The sequence below is a fragment of the Eptatretus burgeri genome, chromosome 12, assembly GCF_056783735.1.
Source record: "Eptatretus burgeri isolate ZD-2024b chromosome 12, Ebu_testis_v1, whole genome shotgun sequence".
NCBI lineage: Eukaryota > Metazoa > Chordata > Myxini > Myxiniformes > Myxinidae > Eptatretus > Eptatretus burgeri.
Genome location: NC_140972.1, coordinates 19,946,054 through 19,970,636, shown reverse-complemented (window position 1 = coordinate 19,970,636; position 24,583 = coordinate 19,946,054). Strand labels below are relative to the sequence as shown.

Below are 24,583 nucleotides of genomic sequence, written 5' to 3'. Positions count from 1 at the left end.
GCTTCGAGACGGCGCGGAACAGACGAGTTACGAACCGGGCAGCACAAAGCATTCAATTTCGTTATTACTGGCTTCCAGATTCAAATAAATAAATAATTCTGGCCCCCAAACCGTGTGACCGATCAGGTTGAAATTTTAAACTTTTGTTTCGCATATCACCTGAATTATAAATGTGAAGTTTCGCATATATAGAGGCAGCAGTTCCAGAGTAAACATTAATTAATATTTATCCTTCAATCCAAGATGGCGGCCAAACCATGTGACTTGTGATGTCATAATTTGCACCACGTGTGCAAACACGATGGTGGATGATAGACTGCAAATTTTCGCTTCTCCAGGTTAAGCAGTTCCAGAGAAAACATTATTTAATATTTTTCTTAAAACCAACATGGCTGCCAAACCCTGGGCCCTATCCCGTTGAAATTTCAAACGCCTATTCCCTACTCAGTGTTCCACAATAAACTTGATGTTTCACATTTATTGATGCAGGTGTTCCAGAGTAAACATTAATTAATATTTTTCCTTCAATTCAATATGGCTGCCAAACCATGTGACCAATCAAGAACAAATTAACAAACTTGAGAAAGGACCTCATGGAGAGGCGGTCATATGTGGTGGAGTTTCACCTGGATCTGTTCAGTCGTTTCAGAGAAGAAGACGTTTTAAGATATTATTCATTTTCAATCCAAGATGGCTGACGAACCATGTGACCTATGACATCACAAATTTATATTCTGCTTCCAACTTGGTATTGGAACACGTTTGTGAAGTTTCGTGTTAATCGGTAAAGGTGCGTTTTTCTATCCAAGATGGCCGCTTAACCATGTGACGTGTGACGTCATAATTTTTACCTTGCGTGCATAGACGATGATAGATGATAATTGCAAATTTTCGATTCGTTACGTTAAGCGGTTCCAGAGAAAACATTATTTAATATTTTTCTTAAATCCAACATGGCGGCCAAACCGTGTGACTTATCAATTCGAAATTAACAAACTTATATCGCCTACCTGTCCCGAATATAGGTCTGAAATCTCCCCTTCCTCGGACCAGCGCTTCTGGAGAAGAAGATGTTTGAAGGTTTTAGGGTTTTTTCAAGATGGCCGCCAAACCATGTGACCGATCAAGAACAAATTAACAAACTTGAGAAAGGACCTCATGGGGAATATATGTGTGAAGTTTCGTCTTAATCTGTCTTGCCCTTCTGGAGAAGAAGATTTTTAAAATTTATTCATTTTCAATCCAAGATGGCTGCCGAACCTTGTGACCTATGATATCATAAATTTAAATTCTGCTTTCCATCGTCGACCCGAACAAGTGTGTAAAGTTTCGTGTAAATCGGATAAGGTCTATTTTTCTATCCAAGATGGCCGCCAAACCATGTGACTTCTGAGGTAAAAAATTTTTTACCATGTATGCAGAGTTGAGGGAGGAAGGCACTTGCAAATTTTCGCTTCGATGGCTTTTGAAATTCCAGAGAAAACATTATTTAATATTTTTCTTAAATCCAACATGGCGGCCAAACCATGTGACCTATCACTTTGAAATTAACAAACTTGCATCGCATACATGTCACGAATATAGTTCTGAAATCTCGCCTTCATTGGACCAGCGCTTCTGGAGAAGAAGATGTTTGAAGGTTTTAGGGTTTTTTCAAGATGGCCGCCAAACCATGTGACGTATCAACAACAAATTAACAAACTTGAAAGAGGACCTCAGGGGAATGTACCTGTAAAGTTTCGCCTTAATCTGTCCAGCCCTTCTGGAGAAGAAGATTTTTTTTCAAAAAACACTAAAAAACAAGATGGCGGCCGAATTACATCATCGATGACGTCAAAAATAACATTTTTGACGATGAATTTTGGTGTAGATGACGCTCAAGAATTTTTCAGATTTTTCCTATATGGCGTTCTACTTGACGAATTTTCACCGGTATATCGCTTCACCTATGACGTCACGAAAAATCACACGTGTTCCCCATAGGGAGCTTAGTAAAATGTATCAAACGAAAAATTTTTCCATTGCACGGTTTCCGAGATACAGATGTCCAAAGTTTATCGCATTTTTCAAGATGGCGACCGTACCACGTGACCAATGACGTCATAATTATAACGCGATTGTGCTATCAAAAAAGATACACACTATGGTGAAAATTTCCTGTCGATCGGACTTTGTGTTCCAGAGAAAATGATTTTTAAAGCGAAAAAGGGTGCAAAATTACGGCGGAAAAAAAATAATAATAATAATGCGTAATAATAAACAGAAGAAAAACAATAGGGTACCCTGTACTGACAGGGTACCCTAACTAGAACTGCCACTTTATAACTGCTGGCAGTGATGACCGGGTACCCAGTCCGTCCGCCATTGACACAACTGATACAACATGAGACTTAAATCATAGTCGCAAAGTTTGGCATTGAAAGGATAAGCGGTGCCAGAGAAAACATTATTTAATAGTGATACAACCACAGGCCTGCTTCGAGACGGCGCGGAACAGACGAGTTACGAACCGGGCAGCACAAAGCGTTCAATTTCCTTATTACTGGCGAACAGATTCAAATAATTAAATAATTCTGGCTGCCAAACCGCATGACCGATCAGGTTGAAATTTTAAACGTTTGTTTCGCATGTCGGCTAAATTACAAATGTGAAGTTTCGTATATATAGAAGCAGTGGTTCCAGAGTAAACATTAATTAATATTTATCCTTCAATCCAAGATGGCGGCCAAACCATGTGACTTATGACGTCATAATTTTCAACACATGTGCAAACATGAATGTAGACGATAAGCGCAAATTTTCGCTTCGCTAGGTTAAGCAGTTCCAGAGAAAACATTATTTAATATTTTTCTTAAAACCAACATGGCTGCCAAACCCTGGGCCCGATCAATTAGAAATTTCAAACCCTCATTCCGCATGAGCGTTCCACCATAAACTGATGTTTCACATTTATTGATGCAGTAGTTCCAGAGTAGAACATTAATTAATATTTTTCCTTCAATCCAAGATGGCTGCCAAACCATGTGACCAATCAAGAACAAATTAACAAAGTTGAGAACTTTTTATTCGTCATGGAGAGGCGGTCATATGTGGTGGAGTTTCGCCTGGATCTGTTCAGTCTTTTCAGAGAAAAATACGTTTAAAGATATTATTCATTTTCAATCCAAGATGGCTGACGAACCATGTGACCTATGACATTACAAATTTAAATTCTGCTTCCAACTGGGTATTGGAACACGTTTCTGAAGTTTCGTGTTAATCGGTAAAGGTGCGTTTTTCTATCCAAGATGGCCGCCAAACCATGTGACGTGTGACATCATAATTTTTACCACGCATGCACAGACAAAGGTAGATGATAATTACAAATTTTCGATTCGTTTGGTTAAGCGGTTCCAGAGAAAACATTATTTAATATTTTTCTTAAATCCAAGATGGCGGCCAAACCATGCGACTTATCAATTCTAAATTAACAAACTTATATCGCCTTCCTGTCCTGAATATAGTTCTGAAATCTCCCCTTCATTGGGCCAACGCTTCTGGAGAAGAAGATGTTTGAAGGTTTTCGGGTTTTTTCAAGATGGCCGCCAAACCATGTGACCGATCAAGAACAAATTAACAAACTTGAGAAAGGACCTCATGGGGAATATATGTGTGAAGTTTCGTCTTAATCTGTCTTGCCCTTCTGGAGAAGAAGATTTTTAAAATTTATTCATTTTCAATCCAAGATGGCTGCCGAACCTTGTGACCAATGATATCATAAATTTAAATTCTGCTTTCCATCGTCGACCCGAACAAGTGTGTGAAGTTTCTTGAAAATCGGATAAGGTCTATTTTTCTATCCAAGATGGCCGCCAAACCATGTGACTTCTGAGGTAAAAATTTTTTACCATGTATGCAGACTTGAGGGAGGAAGGCAATTGCAAATTTTCGCTTCGATGGCTTATGAAATACCAGAGAAAACATTATTTAATATTTTTCTTAAATCCAAGATGGCGGCCAAACCATGTGACCTATCACTTCGAAATTAACAAACTTGCATCGCATACATGTCACGAATATAGTTCTGAAATCTCGCCTTCATGGGACCAGCGCTTCTGGAGAAGAAGATGTTTGAAGGCTTTAGGGTTTTTCAAGATGGCCGCCAAACCATGTGACGTATCAACAACAAATTAACAAACTTGAAAGAGGACCTCAGGGGGAATGTGCCTGTAAAGTTTCGCCTTAATCTGCATAGCCGTTCTGGAGAAGAAGATTTAAAAAAAAAAAACACTAAAAAACAAGATGGCGGCCGAATTACGTCATCGATGACGTCAAAAAAACATTTTCGTCAGTGATTTTTGGCGTAGATGATGCTCAGAATTTTTCAGATTTTTCCCATATGGCGTTCTACTTGACGAATTTTCACCGGTATATCGCTTCACCTATGACGTCACGAAAAATCACACGTGTTCCCCATAGGGAGCTTAGTAAAATGTATCAAACGAAAATTTTTTCCATTGCACGGTTTCCGAGATACAGATGTCCAAAGTTTATCGCTTTTTTCAAGATGGCGACCATACCACGTGACCAATGACGTCATAATTATAACGTGATTGTGCTATCAAAAAAGATACATACTATGGTGAAAATTTCCTGTCGATCGGACTTAGTGTTCCAGAGAAAATGATTTTTAAAGCGAAAAAGGGTGCAAAATGCCGGCGGAAAAATAATAATAATAATAATAATGCGTAATAATAATAATAATAAACAGAAGGAAAACAATAGGGTACCCTGTACTCACAGGGTACCCTAATAATAATAATAATAATAAACAGAAGAAAAACAATAGGTTATCCAGTCCATTTGACTGGATACCCTAACTAGAACTGCCACTTTATAACTGCTGGCAGTGATGACCGGGTACCCAGTCCGTCCGCCTTTGATACAACATGGGACTTTCTGCAGATGACAGTCGCAAAGTTTTGCATTGATCGGGAAAGTGGTTCCAGAGAAAACATTATTTAAGAGTGATACAAATACAGGCCTGCTTCGAGACGGCGCGGAACAGACGAGTTACGAACCGGGCAGCACAAAGCATTCAATTTCGTTATTACTGGCTTCCAGATTCAAATAAATAAATAATTCTGGCCCCCAAACCGTGTGACCGATCAGGTTGAAATTTTAAACTTTTGTTTCGCATATCACCTGAATTATAAATGTGAAGTTTCGCATATATAGAGGCAGCAGTTCCAGAGTAAACATTAATTAATATTTATCCTTCAATCCAAGATGGCGGCCAAACCATGTGACTTGTGATGTCATAATTTGCACCACGTGTGCAAACACGATGGTGGATGATAACTGCAAATTTTCGCTTCTCCAGGTTAAGCAGTTCCAGAGAAAACATTATTTAATATTTTTCTTAAAACCAACATGGCTGCCAAACCCTGGGCCCGATCCCGTTGAAATTTCAAACGCCTCATTCCGCATGAGTGTTCCACAATAAACTTGATGTTTCACATTTATTGATGCAGTATTTCCAGAGTAAACATTAATTAATATTTTTCCTTCAATCCAATATGGCTGCCAAACGTTGCGTCGTACCTCAAAAGGGGGTGAGAACTTTTTATTCGTCATGGAGAGGCGGTCATAGTGGTGGAGTTTCACCTGGATCTGTTCAGTCGTTTCAGAGAAAAAGACGTTTTAAGATATTATTTTTCAATCCAAGATGGCTGACGAACCATGTGACCTATGACATCACAAATTTATATTCTGCTTCCAACTTGGTATTGGAACACGTTTGTGAAGTTTCGTGTTAATCGGTAAAGGTGCGTTTTTCTATCCAAGATGGCCGCCAAACCATGTGACGTGTGACGTCATAATTTTTACCTTGCGTGCATAGACGATGATAGATGATAATTGCAAATTTTCGATTCGTTACGTTAAGCGGTTCCAGAGAAAACATTATTTAATATTTTTCTTAAATCCAACATGGCGGCCAAACCGTGTGACTTATCAATTCGAAATTAACAAACTTATATCGCCTACCTGTCCCGAATATAGGTCTGAAATCTCCCCTTCCTCGGACCAGCGCTTCTGGAGAAGAAGATGTTTGAAGGTTTTAGGGTTTTTTCAAGATGGCCGCCAAACCATGTGACCGATCAAGAACAAATTAACAAACTTGAGAAAGGACCTCATGGGGAATATATGTGTGAAGTTTCGTCTTAATCTGTCTTGCCCTTCTGGAGAAGAAGATTTTTAAAATTTATTCATTTTCAATCCAAGATGGCTGCCGAACCTTGTGACCTATGATATCATAAATTTAAATTCTGCTTTCCATCGTCGACCCGAACAAGTGTGTAAAGTTTCGTGTAAATCGGATAAGGTCTATTTTTCTATCCAAGATGGCCGCCAAACCATGTGACTTCTGAGGTAAAAATTTTTTACCATGTATGCAGAGTTGAGGGAGGAAGGCACTTGCAAATTTTCGCTTCGATGGCTTTTGAAATTCCAGAGAAAACATTATTTAATATTTTTCTTAAATCCAACATGGCGGCCAAACCATGTGACCTATCACTTTGAAATTAACAAACTTGCATCGCATACATGTCACGAATATAGTTCTGAAATCTCGCCTTCATTGGACCAGCGCTTCTGGAGAAGAAGATGTTTGAAGGTTTTAGGGTTTTTTCAAGATGGCCGCCAAACCATGTGACGTATCAACAACAAATTAACAAACTTGAAAGAGGACCTCAGGGGAATGTACCTGTAAAGTTTCGCCTTAATCTGTCCAGCCCTTCTGGAGAAGAAGATTTTTTCAAAAACACTAAAAAACAAGATGGCGGCCGAATTACATCATCGATGACGTCAAAAATAACATTTTTGACGATGAATTTTGGTGTAGATGACGCTCAGAATTTTTCAGATTTTTCCTATATGGCGTTCTACTTGACGAATTTTCACCGGTATATCGCTTCACCTATGACGTCACGAAAAATCACACGTGTTCCCCATAGGGAGCTTAGTAAAATGTATCAAACGAAAAATTTTTCCATTGCACGGTTTCCGAGATACAGATGTCCAAAGTTTATCGCATTTTTCAAGATGGCGACCGTACCACGTGACCAATGACGTCATAATTATAACGCGATTGTGCTATCAAAAAAGATACACACTATGGTGAAAATTTCCTGTCGATCGGACTTTGTGTTCCAGAGAAAATGATTTTTAAAGCGAAAAAGGGTGCAAAATGCCGGCGGAAAAATAATAATAATAATAATGCGTAATAATAAACAGAAGAAAAACAATAGGGTACCCTGTACTGACAGGGTACCCTAATAATGCGTAATAATAAACAGAAGAAAAACAATAGGGTACCCTGTACTGACAGGGTACCCTAATAATGCGTAATAATAAACAGAAGAAAAACAATAGGGTACCCTGTACTCACAGGGTACCCTAATAATAATAATAATAATAATAAACAGAAGAAAAACAATAGGTTATCCAGTCCATTTGACTGGATACCCTAATGAACGTATAATCCCCACCCTGGTCCAAGCACATGTGGACTTGGTGAAAGTCAAGCTAATGCTCAAGTAGTACGGCAGGCAAGTATAGAAAATGGAGTCATTGACTTCGACTCACCACTAAAGGTTGAAGACTCGGTCCAGTCTGAGCGGTCGGTGTCTCATAAGCTGTTAAGTCACGAGTTCAACAAGAAGCAAGAAAAATGACGATGGTGTATCACCAGTGGGCCAATTTGGTGTCGTGTCCACCAAGTAATATTATTCACTCGATGATGTGGGTGTCAAAAATGTCCATTGCTTGAGGGAATAAGCTGGTTCCCAAAAGGGGTTCAATGGTAGAAGTCCTGGGGTTGAATGGAGTGAAAACCCACCAGAGATATCAAGCCGCGATGTGGCATGTGTTCGAAGCTCGGTTAGTCAAGAGAAGAAATACGTCACTGAAGATAGGGCTATGAATATGGTTTAACTCCAGTGAACTCAAGCGAGCTCCCATTAACTCCAGCGAACTTCTGTTTAACTCCAGAGAAAACTCAAGTCCGTGAGTTATTTCCATGATGGTGTAAAATGCGAGTTTCAGGCAGGAAGAACCACAATGGTGTAAAATGTGAGCTGCAGGCAGGAAGAACCACGACGGTATAAAATGTGAGCTGCAGGTAGGAAGAACCACGATGGTGTAAAATGTGAGCCGCAGGCAGGAAGAACCACAACGGTGTAAAATGTGAGCTGCAGGTAGGAATAACCACGATGGTGTAAAATGTGAGCCGCAGGCAGGAAGAACCACAAAGGTGTAAAATGTGAGCTGCAGGTAGGAAGAATCACGATGGTGTAAAATGTGAGCTGCAGGCAGGAAGAACCATGATGGTGTAAAATGTGAGTTGCAGGTAGGAAGAATCACAATGGTGTAAAATTGTGAGCTGCAGGCAGGAAGAACCACGATGGTGTAAAATGTGAGCTGCAGGCAGGAAGAACCACGATGAAGTAAAATGTGAGCTGCAGGCAGGAAAAGCCACGTTGATGTAAAAAAAAAAATGGCAAGGTGCCAGAAGAAAAAGCTTCTTCACCCTTCCATTCCAGCCTTTGTCCTCTTATCCCGCAAGGGGGAGGTCTTCTTTCCCACCTGTGGAATCAACTTCCACATCGTTTTCAGACAGTTGTTCACGACGATCTGAGATTGTCCCCAATCCAAAACCATGATCTTTTTTACGCTAGTTAACCCCACCCAAAACCCTCCTAATTTTTCAGCTTTTCCTCCTTGGAGTTTCGTTCTCCATGCATGAGTGTTTTGCATCCTGTTTTTGTCTGTTCCGTCCTGATCCGTTCAGTGTGCTCACTCTTCCTTGAGCCTCAACTAGCATACTGCACAAAAAGCACTAATTTACCTTCGAGTTTATGTTCCAAAGTTTTGGTGTTTTTTAGTTTTTTTTGATATACTGTATATTACAGATATACAAATGTATTCATTGAAATGCAGATACAGGAATAGGAAATTTGTAATGTGCCAGATCGTCGATAGGTGGTCTGTGTTGTACGGGGTTCACTTTAACCTGCTGGAGTGGAAATACAACATCATTCTGGTAACCATTTTTGTCCTCCGGACATAATATTTGGTGAAGAGAAAGCTATGACCACATGCGGTAAAAGTGGAGGAGTTCAACCTTATCCGATCATGGGATGCGCACGTAAAATGTTTGTCAATTTACTGTGAGGCAAACCAAATCATGGAAGGCAGTGCGAAATGCACATAGTCTTCACAAATCCGGTCACTATGTGTATCCAGGAAACCAGGAGGTTGGCTTTGAAAACATTGTGAGAATTGTTTGGAACATTTTTCGCCGAAGTGCCATAAAACCCTTGCAGATTTCAAGTTGATGGGAGAAGATGATAAATTGGGTTTCTGGGACACCAATTCAAATGAATGGGGAGAAAGGAAAAAAATCTTTCTGACACAAGCCCCAAAAGCTCAAAACAGGAGACTCATTTTTTCCCCACCAATCCCCTTCCCTCCCATACAAGCAAATGTAAAATTGAGACACTGATTAAAGCACTTCTTCCCTTCCATATTTTCATTCCACTCAAAGAGTGAACCAACGAATATTTGTCCATGTTCTACTTTTGGGAATAAGTTAATTTTCTTATAACATTCATTTCCATCGAGTATATTCACAAAGAATAACTTGGAACTTGGTTCTTGGTTTACGTGTCTTTGTTGAGCAGAAATGAAATGATAAACTTCTCTTAATGCTCTTATTTGGCCACCTCCTGAGGCACATATCATTTTGAGATTGTAATAAATTGTTTTTCCAATGTTCAATTGATAACCATCAAAATTTTCAGTCCATTCAAGGACATTAATTTTTTTTCTTTACATCCTCCAAGTTATTTGAAATTAAATTTATCCGCTTATTTGTTTATCTACTTTTACCCACGTTATTTATTCAACAAGACTTATTTGATATTTCTCACATTCTTTATGTTTCCCATTTAAATACCAAAACTGATTACATCTCCCCTCTTTGGTTTGGTTATTGCTTGGTTCTATCATTTATAAATCAGTAAAAAGACAGCGGAAGCCTGTTAAAATTCCCAAACCCAATATCTTAACACTTATACTTATTACCATCAGGAAGACTATCTATTCCATTCTCAAAAATATATCTTTCATCATCAAAAGCTCCTCATGCTTTCTTATTTATCTCTTCTGTATATAATTGATGTTTATAACTTCTTATTGCATTCATTTTTCTGTACTCTTCCTTCTTTAACGTTAAACAGTTGTAATAATGTTTAAAGTTTATTGTTTCCTTGATTATATTTTTCTTTTTTCCCTTTAGCTTCTTTTCATATTATCAATATACGTGAAAGCATAAGACTTTGATCTTAATCCTATAAATTCACTCATGACCTTCCCACCCAATTCATCTTTAAACTTACCAATAACCGTTTTATTCTTTGATGAAAACAACACATCACCTGACTTATAATTACTTGTATCATACATATCAATCATATCAATCATATCCTCAGATACATCAATTGTCTTAATTTCTAATATAAAACTCTGTATCCATATGTAACAATGACACATTATCATTATACTTTGATTTTAAATTTATTATAGTGATAGTCATACATTAACGACTTTGACAAGTCAAGAATTGATGTTCCAACATAAATAGGTTTTTCCATTTCAATACTCTCTTTTTTTCAAATGAATAGCACAAAAGTTCTCTGAAAACACCTCCGCTCACTCAAAACTTGGTCTATTAATTAACTTTGAAGTCTGTTTCCAAGATGGAGCAAGTCTTATTTTTTGTCGATTCCTAACATTTTCCATAGTCTTTCCAAATACAGCATTATTCATTAATTTATAAAAGTCCTTCTCAAAATCTGTTTTTGCTTCTGTTCTCCTTTTTGTATTAAAATCAATATACTTCTTTAACCAATGACTTTGTTTAAATTTCAAAATCCTATGAATTTTCCTCACTCTCAACCCAGCAGTTAAATATTGTCTCAAGTTCCTTTGATGCAAAACATAACTTTCTTTATCATTTAATATAGTAAGTAGTTTTTCTGTAGATTTACCTTTTATATTAAATGACTGTTGTATTACCTTTTATATTTATACCTTTTATATTACCTTTTATATTAAATGACATCACTTAGCCATTCTTTTCTTGGACTTTCTTTATCAGGGGTATAAGGTAGGTCTTTATGTTTGTGATGAAGTTCTTCTGGATATTTTAAATCAACCTCAAAATAGTATCCAACTTCAGCTTCATCCATTTCTTTTTGAGAGGAGAAAATGTCTTGTAAAACTTTTTCATAATGTTTTTCTTTAACCCATTTAAGTTTTCCATAAGGTAAAGATTGAGACATAGCCCACCCATACAAATTGTTAGCATCATAATACATCAGGTAAGAGTTGTCCTCATTCTTATTATAATCAGGAAGATATTTCTTATTTACTTTAGCATATCTCTTGGAACATACTTGAGATATTCCTCCTCTTTTAGCCTTCCCTATCATTAAAAGCATATCTATACCACTGATAAATTCCAAATTCTGTTTTGTCATTTTTTAACATAGCACTCCAAGCCAAACCCTGGGCTGTGTAATAGTGAGCGGGGTCTAATCCATAAGAATTTTTATGATGACAGACTGTTCTAAAAGTTTCAAACACATCAGTTTGAAGATACAAATCATGATATTCTCCAAGATTCTTTGTATTAAACTTCTCCCAAACCTTTTTAGCTTTTGTGTAATCTCCCTTGGAAATATGAGTTTTATTAAACTTGCGATATAAACTTTCCCTTGAAGGAAGTTGTGTTTCTTTAAACTTCTCAAATGAATCCATGTCATCACATGGATATATTCCCTTTTGTGATAAGAGATCAATCTCTTCTTGATTTGAGAAATGTGATTTAAGATTCGCTAAGTTTTTAATATGTGAAGCTAAGTTATATTATGGACTTGCCATAAATGTGTATGTGTCAAGAAATCTGATATGGGTTATGGGGGATGTATTAATTGTTTTTGTGAATGAGATGTATTTTTGATCTGTGTTCGGAATGGCAGAAATATCTCCAGATGTCTTTGAAAGTTCATTTATAAATAGATGTGTGTCATAGTGAGCGTTGTTGTGAAGAAAGACAGGAATAAAGTTTGGGGGCTTGTAAATAAGATTACAACGGGAATGAGCCGGACCTCTATATTTTCAAATAAGATGACGATGATCCTGAACTTTGACCTCTCCCTCAATTTTCTCCTCACAAATATGACAGATACTGTTCTTTCTAAATTCTTTTTTTCTCTCCCTTTGTTAATAACATTGGTTTATAGGTTTTAACCATTATTTCTCCAAGTCTTATTCAGTCTTTTTCCAATCGTCTTACAAACTCCTCTGAGGCATCTTCTCCTCTATAAAGTTCTAACTTGTATTTATCACCAACAGATGATTTGATATAATAACAGAAACCACAAGGAGTATGTTTTTGATATTTATTTGTGTATCATTTATTTGGATTTGGAGAAACAGTATCTATCTTTTCAAGGATACTTTCAAAATCAGCATATATCACAAACGGATGTTTTTTAGATTTGTTAAAATCTTTGAATGAGATGTTTGAACCTGCTTTTGATAAATTGATTATGGTTGATATATGATTACTATAATATTTAGAATGTTGATTTAATTGTTCTTTTCAATGAAAGGAGTTGAGACATCTCTTACAAGGACATGTTTTACATTTTCTCTTATATAGTTGTGATTTGGTTAATCTTGATAAATTTTTGATGAAAGCATAATGTGATGTTTCCTTTGAAGTAAAGTGGAGAAGGTCAATGTGTGTTTCATCATTCTTATAGTTGTTTGAAATTTTTTAATATCTGAACTTTGTTTGTATCGGTTAATCAATAGACATTAACAGATCAATTATTCATTTTCTCAAATTTAGGAATATCTCTCATTGACATTGGAAACTTTAAATCTTTAACATTTAATGTATTCTCGTATTTCTTATAATGTTCAACCCTTTCAGGTTTCCATTGTGGAGGATGTAAGTGAGCAAAAACAGACCATAGAAAACATTTATTATCTTTGTTTTGAATATTAACAACCGCTTTATTACGTTTTATCTGTTTTGGTAAATCAATATAAGAGCTTGAAGAGGATCTGATTTTAAGATGTGTATATCTAAAAAGATTATTTTTGTAATAGCAAATCCACTACCTACTACAATGTTATCAACATCTTGTTCTTGTCTCTGGAGTTCATCGTAAACATCACATCTTACAAAATCTTGAAATGATGAGATAAAGTGAGGGTTTGTCCTCATATAGGGAGTAGTTTCATCACCTTCTCTTACCATATTCAATTTTACTCCCATATAAAACTTAAAAGTTTTCATTTCACTTAATGTATTTTTAATTATCGTTTTAAAACTTTGTTTAAACATATCAACACCTTCAATGATTGAAGATGGTCCAGGGTCTTGAAAGCGAAACAATCTTATTTTTATATGTCCTTTAAATGCCCCATCAGTGTTTTCAATGGAGAATTTAGTGGCACCTTCCATTTCTTCATTGTTCTTGTGTTTGCGTGATTGAAGGTGTTTATTATAATTTTTTCAAAGAATATCATTACCACATCTCTCACAATGTTTTGTTTCTTGGTCAAGTGGAGATATTTGTCTGAAAAGATTAAATGTGTGTTTGTTGGTTTGAAGGTGTTTTTTTATAACATTTATATTCATGATTACAAACATCGCAGTACATTGTATTCACCATATTTATATAACAAAACTTTGCTTAAAATAAAATTTTCTTGATGAAAATTCCATTGAATTTATAGGTGAATCTGTGCTTAAAACCATTTTATCCTCCAACTTTTTCACTTAATAAATTCAATGTATCAAGACACAAAAGACAGGTTTCAATCAATCTCTTCATTTGTAAAATATACTGAGAAATATGTCGAGGATGTAAAATTGAATAAAGATAAATATAACAACTATTGGATAAAAACAATTATGGTGAACAATATGAGTTCTGTCTGGGTTTCAAGCCTTTATATAGAAAGGCTGGTGGGTGTGCTTTCCTTTGGAAATTCCCTGGGCAAGCCCAGGCAAGCCTTGTCAGTCAGAGATGAACTGGAAATGATGCAAGAGTAGGTGGTCCTCACAAAAGAGGGTGGGGCTTAGGAAAAGTGGGCAGGGCTTAGGGAAAGTGGGTGGGGCTTATGAAAAAGTGGGCGTGGCTTATGAAAAAGAATGTGTGGCTCAGGAGGTGGTCAAATAAGAGCATTAAGAGAAGTTTATCATTTAATTTCTGCACAACAAAGACACTTAAACCAAGAACCAAGTTCCAAGTTATTCTTTGTGAATATACTCGATGGAAATGAATGTTATAAGAAAATCAAGTTATTCCCAAAAGTAGAACATGGACAAATATTCGTTGGTTCGCTCTTTGAGTGGAATGAAAATATGAAAAGGAAGAAGTGCTTTAATCAGTAAGTTTCAATCTTTCATCGTCTCAAATTTACATTTGCTTGAATGGGAGGGAAGGGTATAGGTGGGGAGAAAATAAAAATAAAAAATGACCGTTTTTACAGCCATTTTTCCCTGCTGTGCAGGGGTTAGGCTTTTTCTTGAGGCAATGTTTTATGGCCGGATGCCCTTCCTGACGCCAACCCTGGTCGCCTCTTACGACACACAGGGATATGGTATACCTATTCTAACCAGGGCATACACCGGGACCAGTACACTGGTACTCACTTCGGCGACCTCAGATGGATGACAGGCTGAGTCAACCCCCTGGTGTTAATTCAGCAGCAAACGGAGCTTGAACTCAGGATCCTGGGATCCCAAGCCGCCACCCTAACCACTAAGCCAACACCAGGCTTTGGGGAGAAAATGAGTCTCCTATTTTGAGCTTTTGGGGCATGGGTCAGAAAGTTTTTCCCTTTTTCCCCATTCATTTGAATTGGCGTCCCAGAAACCCCATTTATCATCTACTCCCATTAACTTGAAATCTGCAAAGGTTTTATGGCACTTCGGCGAAAAATGTTCCAAACAATTCTCACAATGTTTTCAAAGCCGACCTCCTGGTTTCCTGGATACACAGAGTGACCGGATTTGTGAAGACTATGTGCATTTTGTACTGCCTTCCATGATTTGGTTTGCCTCACAGTAAAATGACAAACATTTTACGTGCGCATCCCATGATCGGATAAGGTTGAAGTCCTCCACTTTACCGCATGTGGTCAAAGCTTTCTCTTCACCAAATATTATGTCCAGAGGACAACAATGGTTACCAGAATGATGTTGTATTTCCACTCCAGCAGGTTAAAGTGAACCCCGTACAACACAGACCACCTATCGATGATCTGGCACATTACAAATGGCCTATTTCTGTATCTGAATTTCAATGTATACATTTGTATATCTGTAATATACAGTATATCAAAAAAACTAAAAACACCAAAAAATTGGAACATAAACTGCAAGGTAAATTAGTGCTTTTTGTACAGGATACATAGTTGAGGCTCAAGGAAGAGTGAGCACACGGGACGGATCAGGCCGCAACAGACAAAAACAGGATGCAAAACACGCATGCATGGAGAAAGAAACTCCAAAGAGGAAAAGCTGAAAAATTAGGAGGGATTTGGGTGGGGTTAACGAGCGTAAAAAAAGATCATAGTTTTGGATTTGGGACGATCTGAGATGGTGGTGAACAGCTGTCTGAAAACAATGTGGAAGTTGATTCAACAGGTGGGAAAAAAGAGGAATAAATGAGTGGTGGTGAGCAGTGATCCTGGATTTAGGTAGTTTTATCAAAATAGGGTTGATGGTGGACCGTGTGAGCCCTGCAAAAACCTGGGGGTAGCAAAGCAGGGAAAGAGCAGAGAGTGAAAAACTAGAAAGGAGGTGGTGGAAGACAGAGACCACTTGCCTGTCGGCAATGGCGAAGTGATAGGCCCGTAGACTCAGCTTCAACACGGAACCTTCAGCTCCATCAATCCTTCACTTTCAATGAGCAGGACCTTTTGCATCGATTAGTGATTCAATCTTTCAGTGACTTATATCATCGTTAACCTCCAGTGGCCTGCAAAAGTATTCACATTTTGATGCCACCTGAGATTATTTTATGATGCTTTCAAATCAAACTTAACATATCGAGTCTTTACAAACTATGCCAAAGTGATAAACCTAAAAAACAGCAGATAAAATGTGAATAAGTTCGATCAACAGAGAAAACATGATTCTCAGTTACATAAGTGTTCAATCCCTTTGCCGAATGAACACAAAAACACTTCAGGAGCAAATTATTTGTTTGAAAGTTTAAAAAAATAAGTGTAATAGGTTTCACCTGAATGTAATCAGTGGTTTAACTTAACAATTAAACTCTACTTATTTAAGGAGTTTTAAGATGCAACTCACTTGGTCAACCAACAAGGCAAACATGAAGACCAAGGAACTTTCAAAAGAAGCCAAACATAAAGTGGTGGAGAAACACCATTCAGGAGAGGGTTAGAGGAAGATTTCAAAGCAAATCATTATCCCTTTTGACCTGTCCAGGATTGTGCCCAATAGCCAAGGAGACTGCTTCAGCAGCACCGATGCTCTGCACAGAGTATGGTCCCAATGGATGGATGGATTATCCCTTTGAATATGGTGAAATCCATCATCAAGAAGTGAAAGACGTATCATACCACCCAGACTCTACCCAGATCAGGTCGCATATGCAAACTCAGCAACCGCACAAACAGGAAACTGGTTCAGGATGTCACTGTAAGTCCAACGATGACTTTGAAAGATCTGCAAGGCTCAGTGTCTGAGACGGGGGTCAGTGTTTATCAATCAACAATATCCTGTTCCCTTCACAAAGCTGGCCTCCATGGACGAGTAGCAAGAAAGAAGCTATTACTGTAAAAGGCGCATCTAAAAGTTCAAATGGAGTTTGTGAAAAAGCATCTTAATGATACTTCAGGCATGTGGAGAAAGGTTTTGTGGTCAGACGAGACAAAAATTGAACTTTCTGGTCTTAATTCAAAGCATTACTTCTGGTGCAAGCTTAACACTGCACAACACTCAGTCAACACTATCCTGCTGTAAAGCATGGTGGTGGCAGCATCATGTTATGAGGCTGTTTTCATCAACAGGGACTGGCAAGCTTATCAGGATCGAAGGGACAATGGACGGTGAAAAGTACAGAAGAATCAGGTCAGGTCAGGAATGGGAGCATGTGCCAGAACAGCGCATCGCTGCATCCACTTTCCGCCGGTACTCCAGGGGCCTCCGTCTGGCCTTCCCCCAGGCAGACGCCAGGCCCATCCCCATCTCCTTGAGATGCTGGTCAACCTGCTGCAACCACGAGGCATGTGGTCGGCCCATTGGCCTCCTCCACTCACGAGACTCCCTCGCTGAGAGACTCTGGTGAGCAGGATCAGCGTCAGGAAAACGAGCCACATGTCCATACAGCCGCAACTGACGCTCACTGACCATGCAGGTAACAAATCTCATCTGAGTCTCTCTCAACAACCGCTCGTTGGACAGAAAATCTGACCAGCGATAGCCAAGGATTCTCCGAAGAGACCTGGTACCAAAGGAATTAAGTCTCCGTCTCAGATCCTTGGTCAGAGTCCAAGTCTCGCATCCATAGAGCAAGACTGGAAGCACCAAGGACCTGAAGACTCAACTTTCGTCCTCCTACACAGGTACCAGCAGTGCCACACCCCACGTTCCAGTGAATCCATGACTCCCCAGGCCCGACCCAGACGTCTATTGACCTCTGACTCACAGCCAGCAGAGACATGAATATCACTGCCAAGGTAAGTGAATCTCTCCACGACCTCAACATCCTCACCACAAACAGACACAGACAGGACAGCAGCATCCAAGATGTCATTGAAAGTCTGGATCTTAGTTTTGACCCAAGAAACCCGTAATCCCAGTGGCTCCGACTCCTCATTCAGCACCTCGAGGGCCCCCAAAAGGATATCTAAAGTCTCCGCAAAGATGACTGCATCATCTGCGAAATCAAGGTCCGAGATCTTGACTTTCCCAAACGATGCACCGCAGCTTGATCTTTCCGACATCCTCCCTAGAATACAGTCCATACAAGTGCTGAAAAGTGTGGGGGCCAGTACACACCCCTGACGAACTCCAGTAACAACTGGAAATAAGTCAGAGATGGTACCCCCACACTTCACAGCACTCTCAGTGCCAGAGTAGAGTTCAGACATCAGATCGATCATTTTTGGTGGCACGAAAACCTACGAAGACCAAGAATCCTCCAGAGGACATCCCAATTCACTGAATTGAACGCTTTACAGAGATCAACATTGGCTGCAAGGAGCCCCTGCCGAAACTCTCATCTGCGTTCAGTTGTGGGGAAGACGTGAGGACACGAAGAGCAAGGATACGGTCAATCGTTGACCTCTTTGGTGTAAAGCCTGACTGCTCTGGACGCTGGTGCTCAAGCAGATGGTGGCGAACCCTATCAAGAATTATCCGAGCAAAGACCTTGCCCGGCACCGAGAGCAGCGTCACCCCTCGGTAGTTGTTGCAGTCTTGGCGATCACCCTTCCCTTTCCAGAGAGGGACAACAAGGCCCCTCTTCCAATCAGTTGGGATGATGCCTGTGTTCCAGGCAGAGGAATCCTTGACAGAAGAATCCTTGTCAAAAACATGCTCGAGTCAGTCATGAATCTGTAACTGGATAGGAGATTCACACCTCAGCAGGACTATGATCTGAAGCACAAAGCTAAAGCCACTGGAGTGGCTGAATAAGAAGAAAATAAATGTTCTTGAGTCAAAGTCATAACTTGAACCCAATTGAACATTAATGACAAGATTTGAAGATCACAATCCATCAACGATCTCCATCAAACTTGGCAGAAATAAAGCAATTTTCACGTAAAGAATAGGTAAATATTTCACCATCTCACTGTGTAAATTTGGTGGAGACCTACTCACAAAGACTCGTAGCAGTCATTGCTACAAAAGGAGCTTCCACCAAGTACTGATGTCAGAGGCTAAATACTTTTACAACCAGTGAATTTTGATTTGTACATGTTTTTACAGGTATTCCTGACATGCAACCTCCTTCAACGATAAAATAATAACAGTGTTTTGGTTGATCTCTTCTGTTCGAATTAAAAAGTTAATTTGGAAAAATTGTTTCTACATAATCTGTAATTCATCTAAATGTGTCGTTATTGGTGGGGGGTGAATTATTTTGCAGGCCATTGTATGTCTACTATGCCGTATTCTCAATGCCCCTCTGTAATGTCTCTCCTTCAATGCTTTGCACTTCCCTTAACCTTTCACTGATATTTCTTGTGTACAATTCAAGTTACATGAATGAGCATACTGCAACCAGCAGTGACATAGGAATGAAACATAGTTTGAGGAAAGATGACAGCCAGATCACAGAATCGTTATTACACACACCCTTAATTATGCTTTATTTCCTCGACAGGAAAACAATGCAGTAACACATGGCAGAAAGCTGATCATGATCATTATTCTGTATGTTCTTTTCCCATCCAGGAGTGAACAGTTTTCTCATTTACATGGCATACAAGGACATCTTTCAAATGAACGACACTCAGGTAATGATATCTGAAGACTTGACAGAGCAGATAAGTGTGATATTGTCCAATATTAAAATGGTTGACAGCTTCTGTGCCAAACCATTTTGCCAGAGAACTTAAACTGCACATGTGTGTTTGCCCCAAACTTGCTGTGCAAAATTATATTCACATGATCAAAGTCAACCACAATAAAAAAAAAACAACTTTGCATTCTTAATCAAATTGATGTGAAAATATTAAATACATTCACTTTCAGTGAGCTGAGCAGGTACCAAGACGTATGACGCACAAGTAGACAATGTGCGTATCGACTTTTTACAATATCTATACATCAGTGGGCTCATACCGGTATATAGGTATCCAAGAAAAATTATGCAGGTTCCAAAATATGATGGCACAGGCTGATATCGGTATCACTATCGCAGATCACTGTACCGGTAATCAGTGCAGGCTGATATCGGTATCACTATCGCAGATCACTGTACCGGTAATCTGCCCAGGCTGATATCGGTATCACTATCGCAGATCACTGTACCGGTAATCAGCACAGGCTGATATCGGTATCACTATCGCAGATCACTGTACCAGTAATCAGCACAGGCTGATATCGGTATCACTATCGTGGATCGCCATACTGGTAATTGGCACAGACCGATATTGGTATCACTATCGTGGATCGCCATACTGGAAATTGGCAGAGACCAATATCGGTATCACTATCACGGATCACTGTACCGGTAATTAGCACAGGCTGATATTGGTATCACTATCGCGGATCGCCATACTGATAAGTGGCACAGACCGATATTGGTATCACTATCGTGGATCGCCATACTGGAAATTGGCAGAGACCGATATCGGTATCACTATCGCGGATCATTGTACCGGTAATTAGCACAGGCTGATATTGGTATCACTATCGCGGATCGCCATAATGGTAATTGGCACAGACCGATATTGGTATCACTACCGTGGATCACCATACTGGAAATTGGCAGAGACCGATATCGGTATCACTATCGCGGATCACTGTACCGGTAATTAGCACAGGCTGATATCGGTATCACTATCGTGGATCACTGTACCGGTAATTGGCACAGACCGATATTGGTATCACTATCGCGGATCGCCATACTGGTAATTGGCACAGACCGATATTGGTATCACGATCATGAATCGCTGTGTCAGTAATCCCGATTCATAGGCTTTCAAAAGTACACCCGATTCATATGAAATAACAAATTGCTTTAAAAACAGCCATGAGGGCAAAGAAAAACGTGACTGCTTGTCCGGTGCTCGGGTGCTGAGGATTAAAAGTTAAGACATACTGTACCTACTTCCTGGCACATGTTGACGTCATACTTTCCACTGTTCCAGGTGTAGTCGAGTGCATCAAAGGTTTTTTAAATCATATATGGTATTTAAAGTTTGCAAACACCTTTATTCAATTTGTTGGTTATATTCTGATATTATTGTGGATACCGCGATTTTTATTTTTCATACCGATTTTTTCCGGTAAACCGGTATACACTATTCAAATTTCAAATACCGGTACATCGATATGAAAAATTATACTGATATAACCGGTATATTGATATATCGCCAGACACTCTGCACATGTCAGGTGGAACAGACACGTGCTGATGTAAATCTATCACATAAATGCTGCACAACTATTTTTCATACATGTACTTATGTAACAGGCCTATAATTGGGGAACTATAGACCTGTCAGTTTAACTTCAGTTGTGGGGAAGACATTGGAGATGTTAATTAGGAATCCGATGGGGAAACATTAAAATAAATATCAACTACAGTACCATAACTAGAATGGCATTCGGTAAAATACATATTCCACCTCGCGTGCTCATCCTGAACAAAAATACCATTGTTAACTGAACACGCTACTATTATGTCCCACTGCTATTATGGCCCATATACAGTACCCGTATCATCCATGCAACCTATTATGTCACATACATTGCTATTATTCATAGCTTTATTGATTATTAGGATATTTAATGACCACTTTTGTGCACTTTAAGGTAAATTGTGTCAAGGAAGATTAATACGAAAAAAAATTCAAACTATATTCCCCATGGCGAGTTGATCATATGTATGAAGTTTTGCATCAATCTGTAAAGCGGTTCTGGAGAGGAAGAGTTGTTACCGTTCTATTTTCAATTCAATATGGCTGCCAGACGACGTGACCGATGATGTCATAAATTTAATTCTTCACGCACATCGGTTTGTAGATCAGATACTGCATATAAAGTTTCAGATTTTTCAGAAAATGATTTCGATTCAACCTATTATGGCTGGAATACCACTCCAGCGATGATGTCATCGTCGTCACCCGATATATCCCATAGGAGATTGATGTCACATGCCAAGTTTCACTGCTTTTCGTTGAGCAGTTTCAAAGATGATGTTCAGATTTTTGCCTTTAATCCAATGTGGCTGCCATAATATGTGACGTATGATGTCATGGTTATCAATAAAATATTCTTCACGAGGAGTGCTTCCTATTTTTAAAGTTTCACATCATCAGACAAGCGGTTGCAGAGAAAATTTTTAAAGTGACACATATACACACTTCACGAGCCTCACAAACCTTTTGGGGCAAGACTAATTAAAGGCAGTCAGTATGGATTTACTATGGGGAGGTTATGTTTAACAAGTTTATTAGAGTTCCCAGGAGTAGTTTCTGATTGGGTGGATGAAGGACGTGCAGCGGAGGAACAGTGTCCCCCTGACTTACGGACGTCCGACTTGCAAATGCCCACACTTACGAACAACTGTCCATAAGAAATAATTATTTATGATGGTCCAACTTTTATACGTTCGTTCCTTACGTGAATTCAAGAAAAGGCTAAGAGCCTTTTTTTCAGACCTAAAGGCTAAACATGACCGGGAGGGTGAAGGTTCTAGTTAAAGTGAAAGTTTTGTAGCTAGTCGAGGGTGGTTCAATCGTTCGAAAGCAAGAGAAAATTTGCAGTGGAAATGATAAATATTTAAAGGCCCAGTCACACCTTGACGTTTTAGCCAGCAATGGCAACGTATCAAAATGTATGTAACACGCTGGCTTACGTTGAACTTTTGATGTTTTTTTTAAGATTCGGACGTATTCATAACGAGTTGGTCGTATGCATAACATATAAATAACAGACACAGAACGTTTCGTCGTCTTATAGATAACTTATACCAATGAATGCTTAGCCTGTTGTCGGCGTTCACAACCTATGCCCAACGATAGTCTAACTTATGCATAGCGCGCTGCACATATCGCCGATGATCATGTGGTGTAGCCTATTAAAAGGCTGCTGCACAACGATTAAAATCATAACCGCCAGAGAAATGGAAGTGTCAACATCGCAGTCACACCTTGGCGATCTTGCCAGCGTATGCCGACCTCTGAAAAATGCGTCTAAAACGCTGGCGCACGTCGAATACGGTATGGGTAAGTTTGGTATGCGTGAATAGAATGCTAAAGTACGCTATCATACGTCGTAGTAAGTGGAGTACGTCTTGTAATTTTAAACGTGTTAAAAATTTTACGACGAACTTGCCATAAGCCTCACATGTTCCGCATGCGATGGGAATAAGTTGTACGCATGATATGCGAACGTTGACACACGTCGACAAAAGTTACTTGTAAGCTACGCATAAGTTGAAACACGTCGAGCTATTGTCTAGCGTACCCGAAACTTATTTCTAACTTATGAGTAACGTGGTTTGAACCAATTCCTTACGTATTTCCAACGCACATTGACGTGTGTAGACGTATTTGATTGACATCTTCCGGACGACCAAAGAACAAAATGAAAGTGTTTCTAACTTACAACTACCATATAATGGCGTATTGGCAGCGTTTAGGGGAATTGGTATGTAAAAATTGGGTTCACACAGGAGGAACCCGTCAGTGTTCCAAACTCTATTTTTTTTTTCTTTTTCTTCGGCATGACGGTCATGTTGACACTTCGATTTCTAGTGCAGTTATGATTTAAATCGTTGAGCGGCAGCGTTTTAATTATATTATATTATAACTGCACTAGAAATTGAAGTGACAACATCACCGTCATACCGAAGAAAAAAACAAACAAAAAAAACAGGGAGTCTGGAACACTGATGCTAAACATTACATCGACGTGTTTCGACTAATGAGTAACTTACAAGTAACGTGTGTCGACGTGTGTCAACGATCGCATAACGTACCTAAAACTTATGGCCAGTGTAGCGGAACTTGTGAGTCATACGCTGGCATACGTCGTAAAATTTCAAGCATGCTAAATTTTGAGGACAACTGCAAAGTACAACGATGAAAGCCAGCGTACTACGACGTATGGCAGTGTTTTTCAGTGTGATCTCAATGTTTCCAAAACTTACCCATAATGTATTGGACGTGCGCCAGCGTTTTAGACAATTTTTTTCAAAAATCGGCATAAGCTGGCTAAAACGTCAAGGTGTGACTGGGCCTTAAACCAGTCTTCTGTGGATAAATATTTATAAAAGGCGGAAAGGGAGCCACAGCCATCGACCTCTGCTGCCGATGATCCTGCTCCAATTTCACCTCCATCTCAATCTCCACAGCCCACTCACCAGCCTCACCTTCCTCCTCTCAGTAGTTCATCACTTTCTCCTCCCTCCCAGGACTGTATACTAAAATTCTTATTTTTATCCTCCATTTTATGTTGTTATTATATTTTATTTATTAATGTAATATAAAGGGAGTTAAAGGTTAAAAAAAAAATTAAAAAACAGAAGGGAAAATGATTTTATGTTGTATAAAGTGACTGTCATGTACACATACACTTATTATAGGGTTACCGGCAGCATTTTCTGACTTGCGTACCAATCGACTTATGAACGGACTTCAGGAACGTAACCCGTTCATAAGTCAGAACTCCCTGTAGTATATCTGGACTTTCAGAAGGCATTTGATAAGGTACCACAGAGAAGGCTGTTGGTTAAGGTGAGGGCTT

The 24,583-nt window shown here is 39.0% G+C and overlaps 1 protein-coding gene across 2 annotated transcripts in view; it reads left to right on the top strand.

The window, feature by feature from the left end:
* The window catches only part of LOC147015205 (dihydropyrimidinase-related protein 2-like), an 80,127-nt gene that overhangs the window by 35,215 nt on the left and 20,329 nt on the right, over positions 1-24,583 (top strand). For both annotated transcript variants that reach the window (XM_085849754.1, XM_085849755.1), the window contains exon 5: positions 19,559-19,620. In XM_085849754.1, the coding sequence (XP_085705880.1) occupies positions 19,559-19,620 (62 nt within the window). The remainder of the gene's footprint in view (positions 1-19,558; positions 19,621-24,583) is intronic.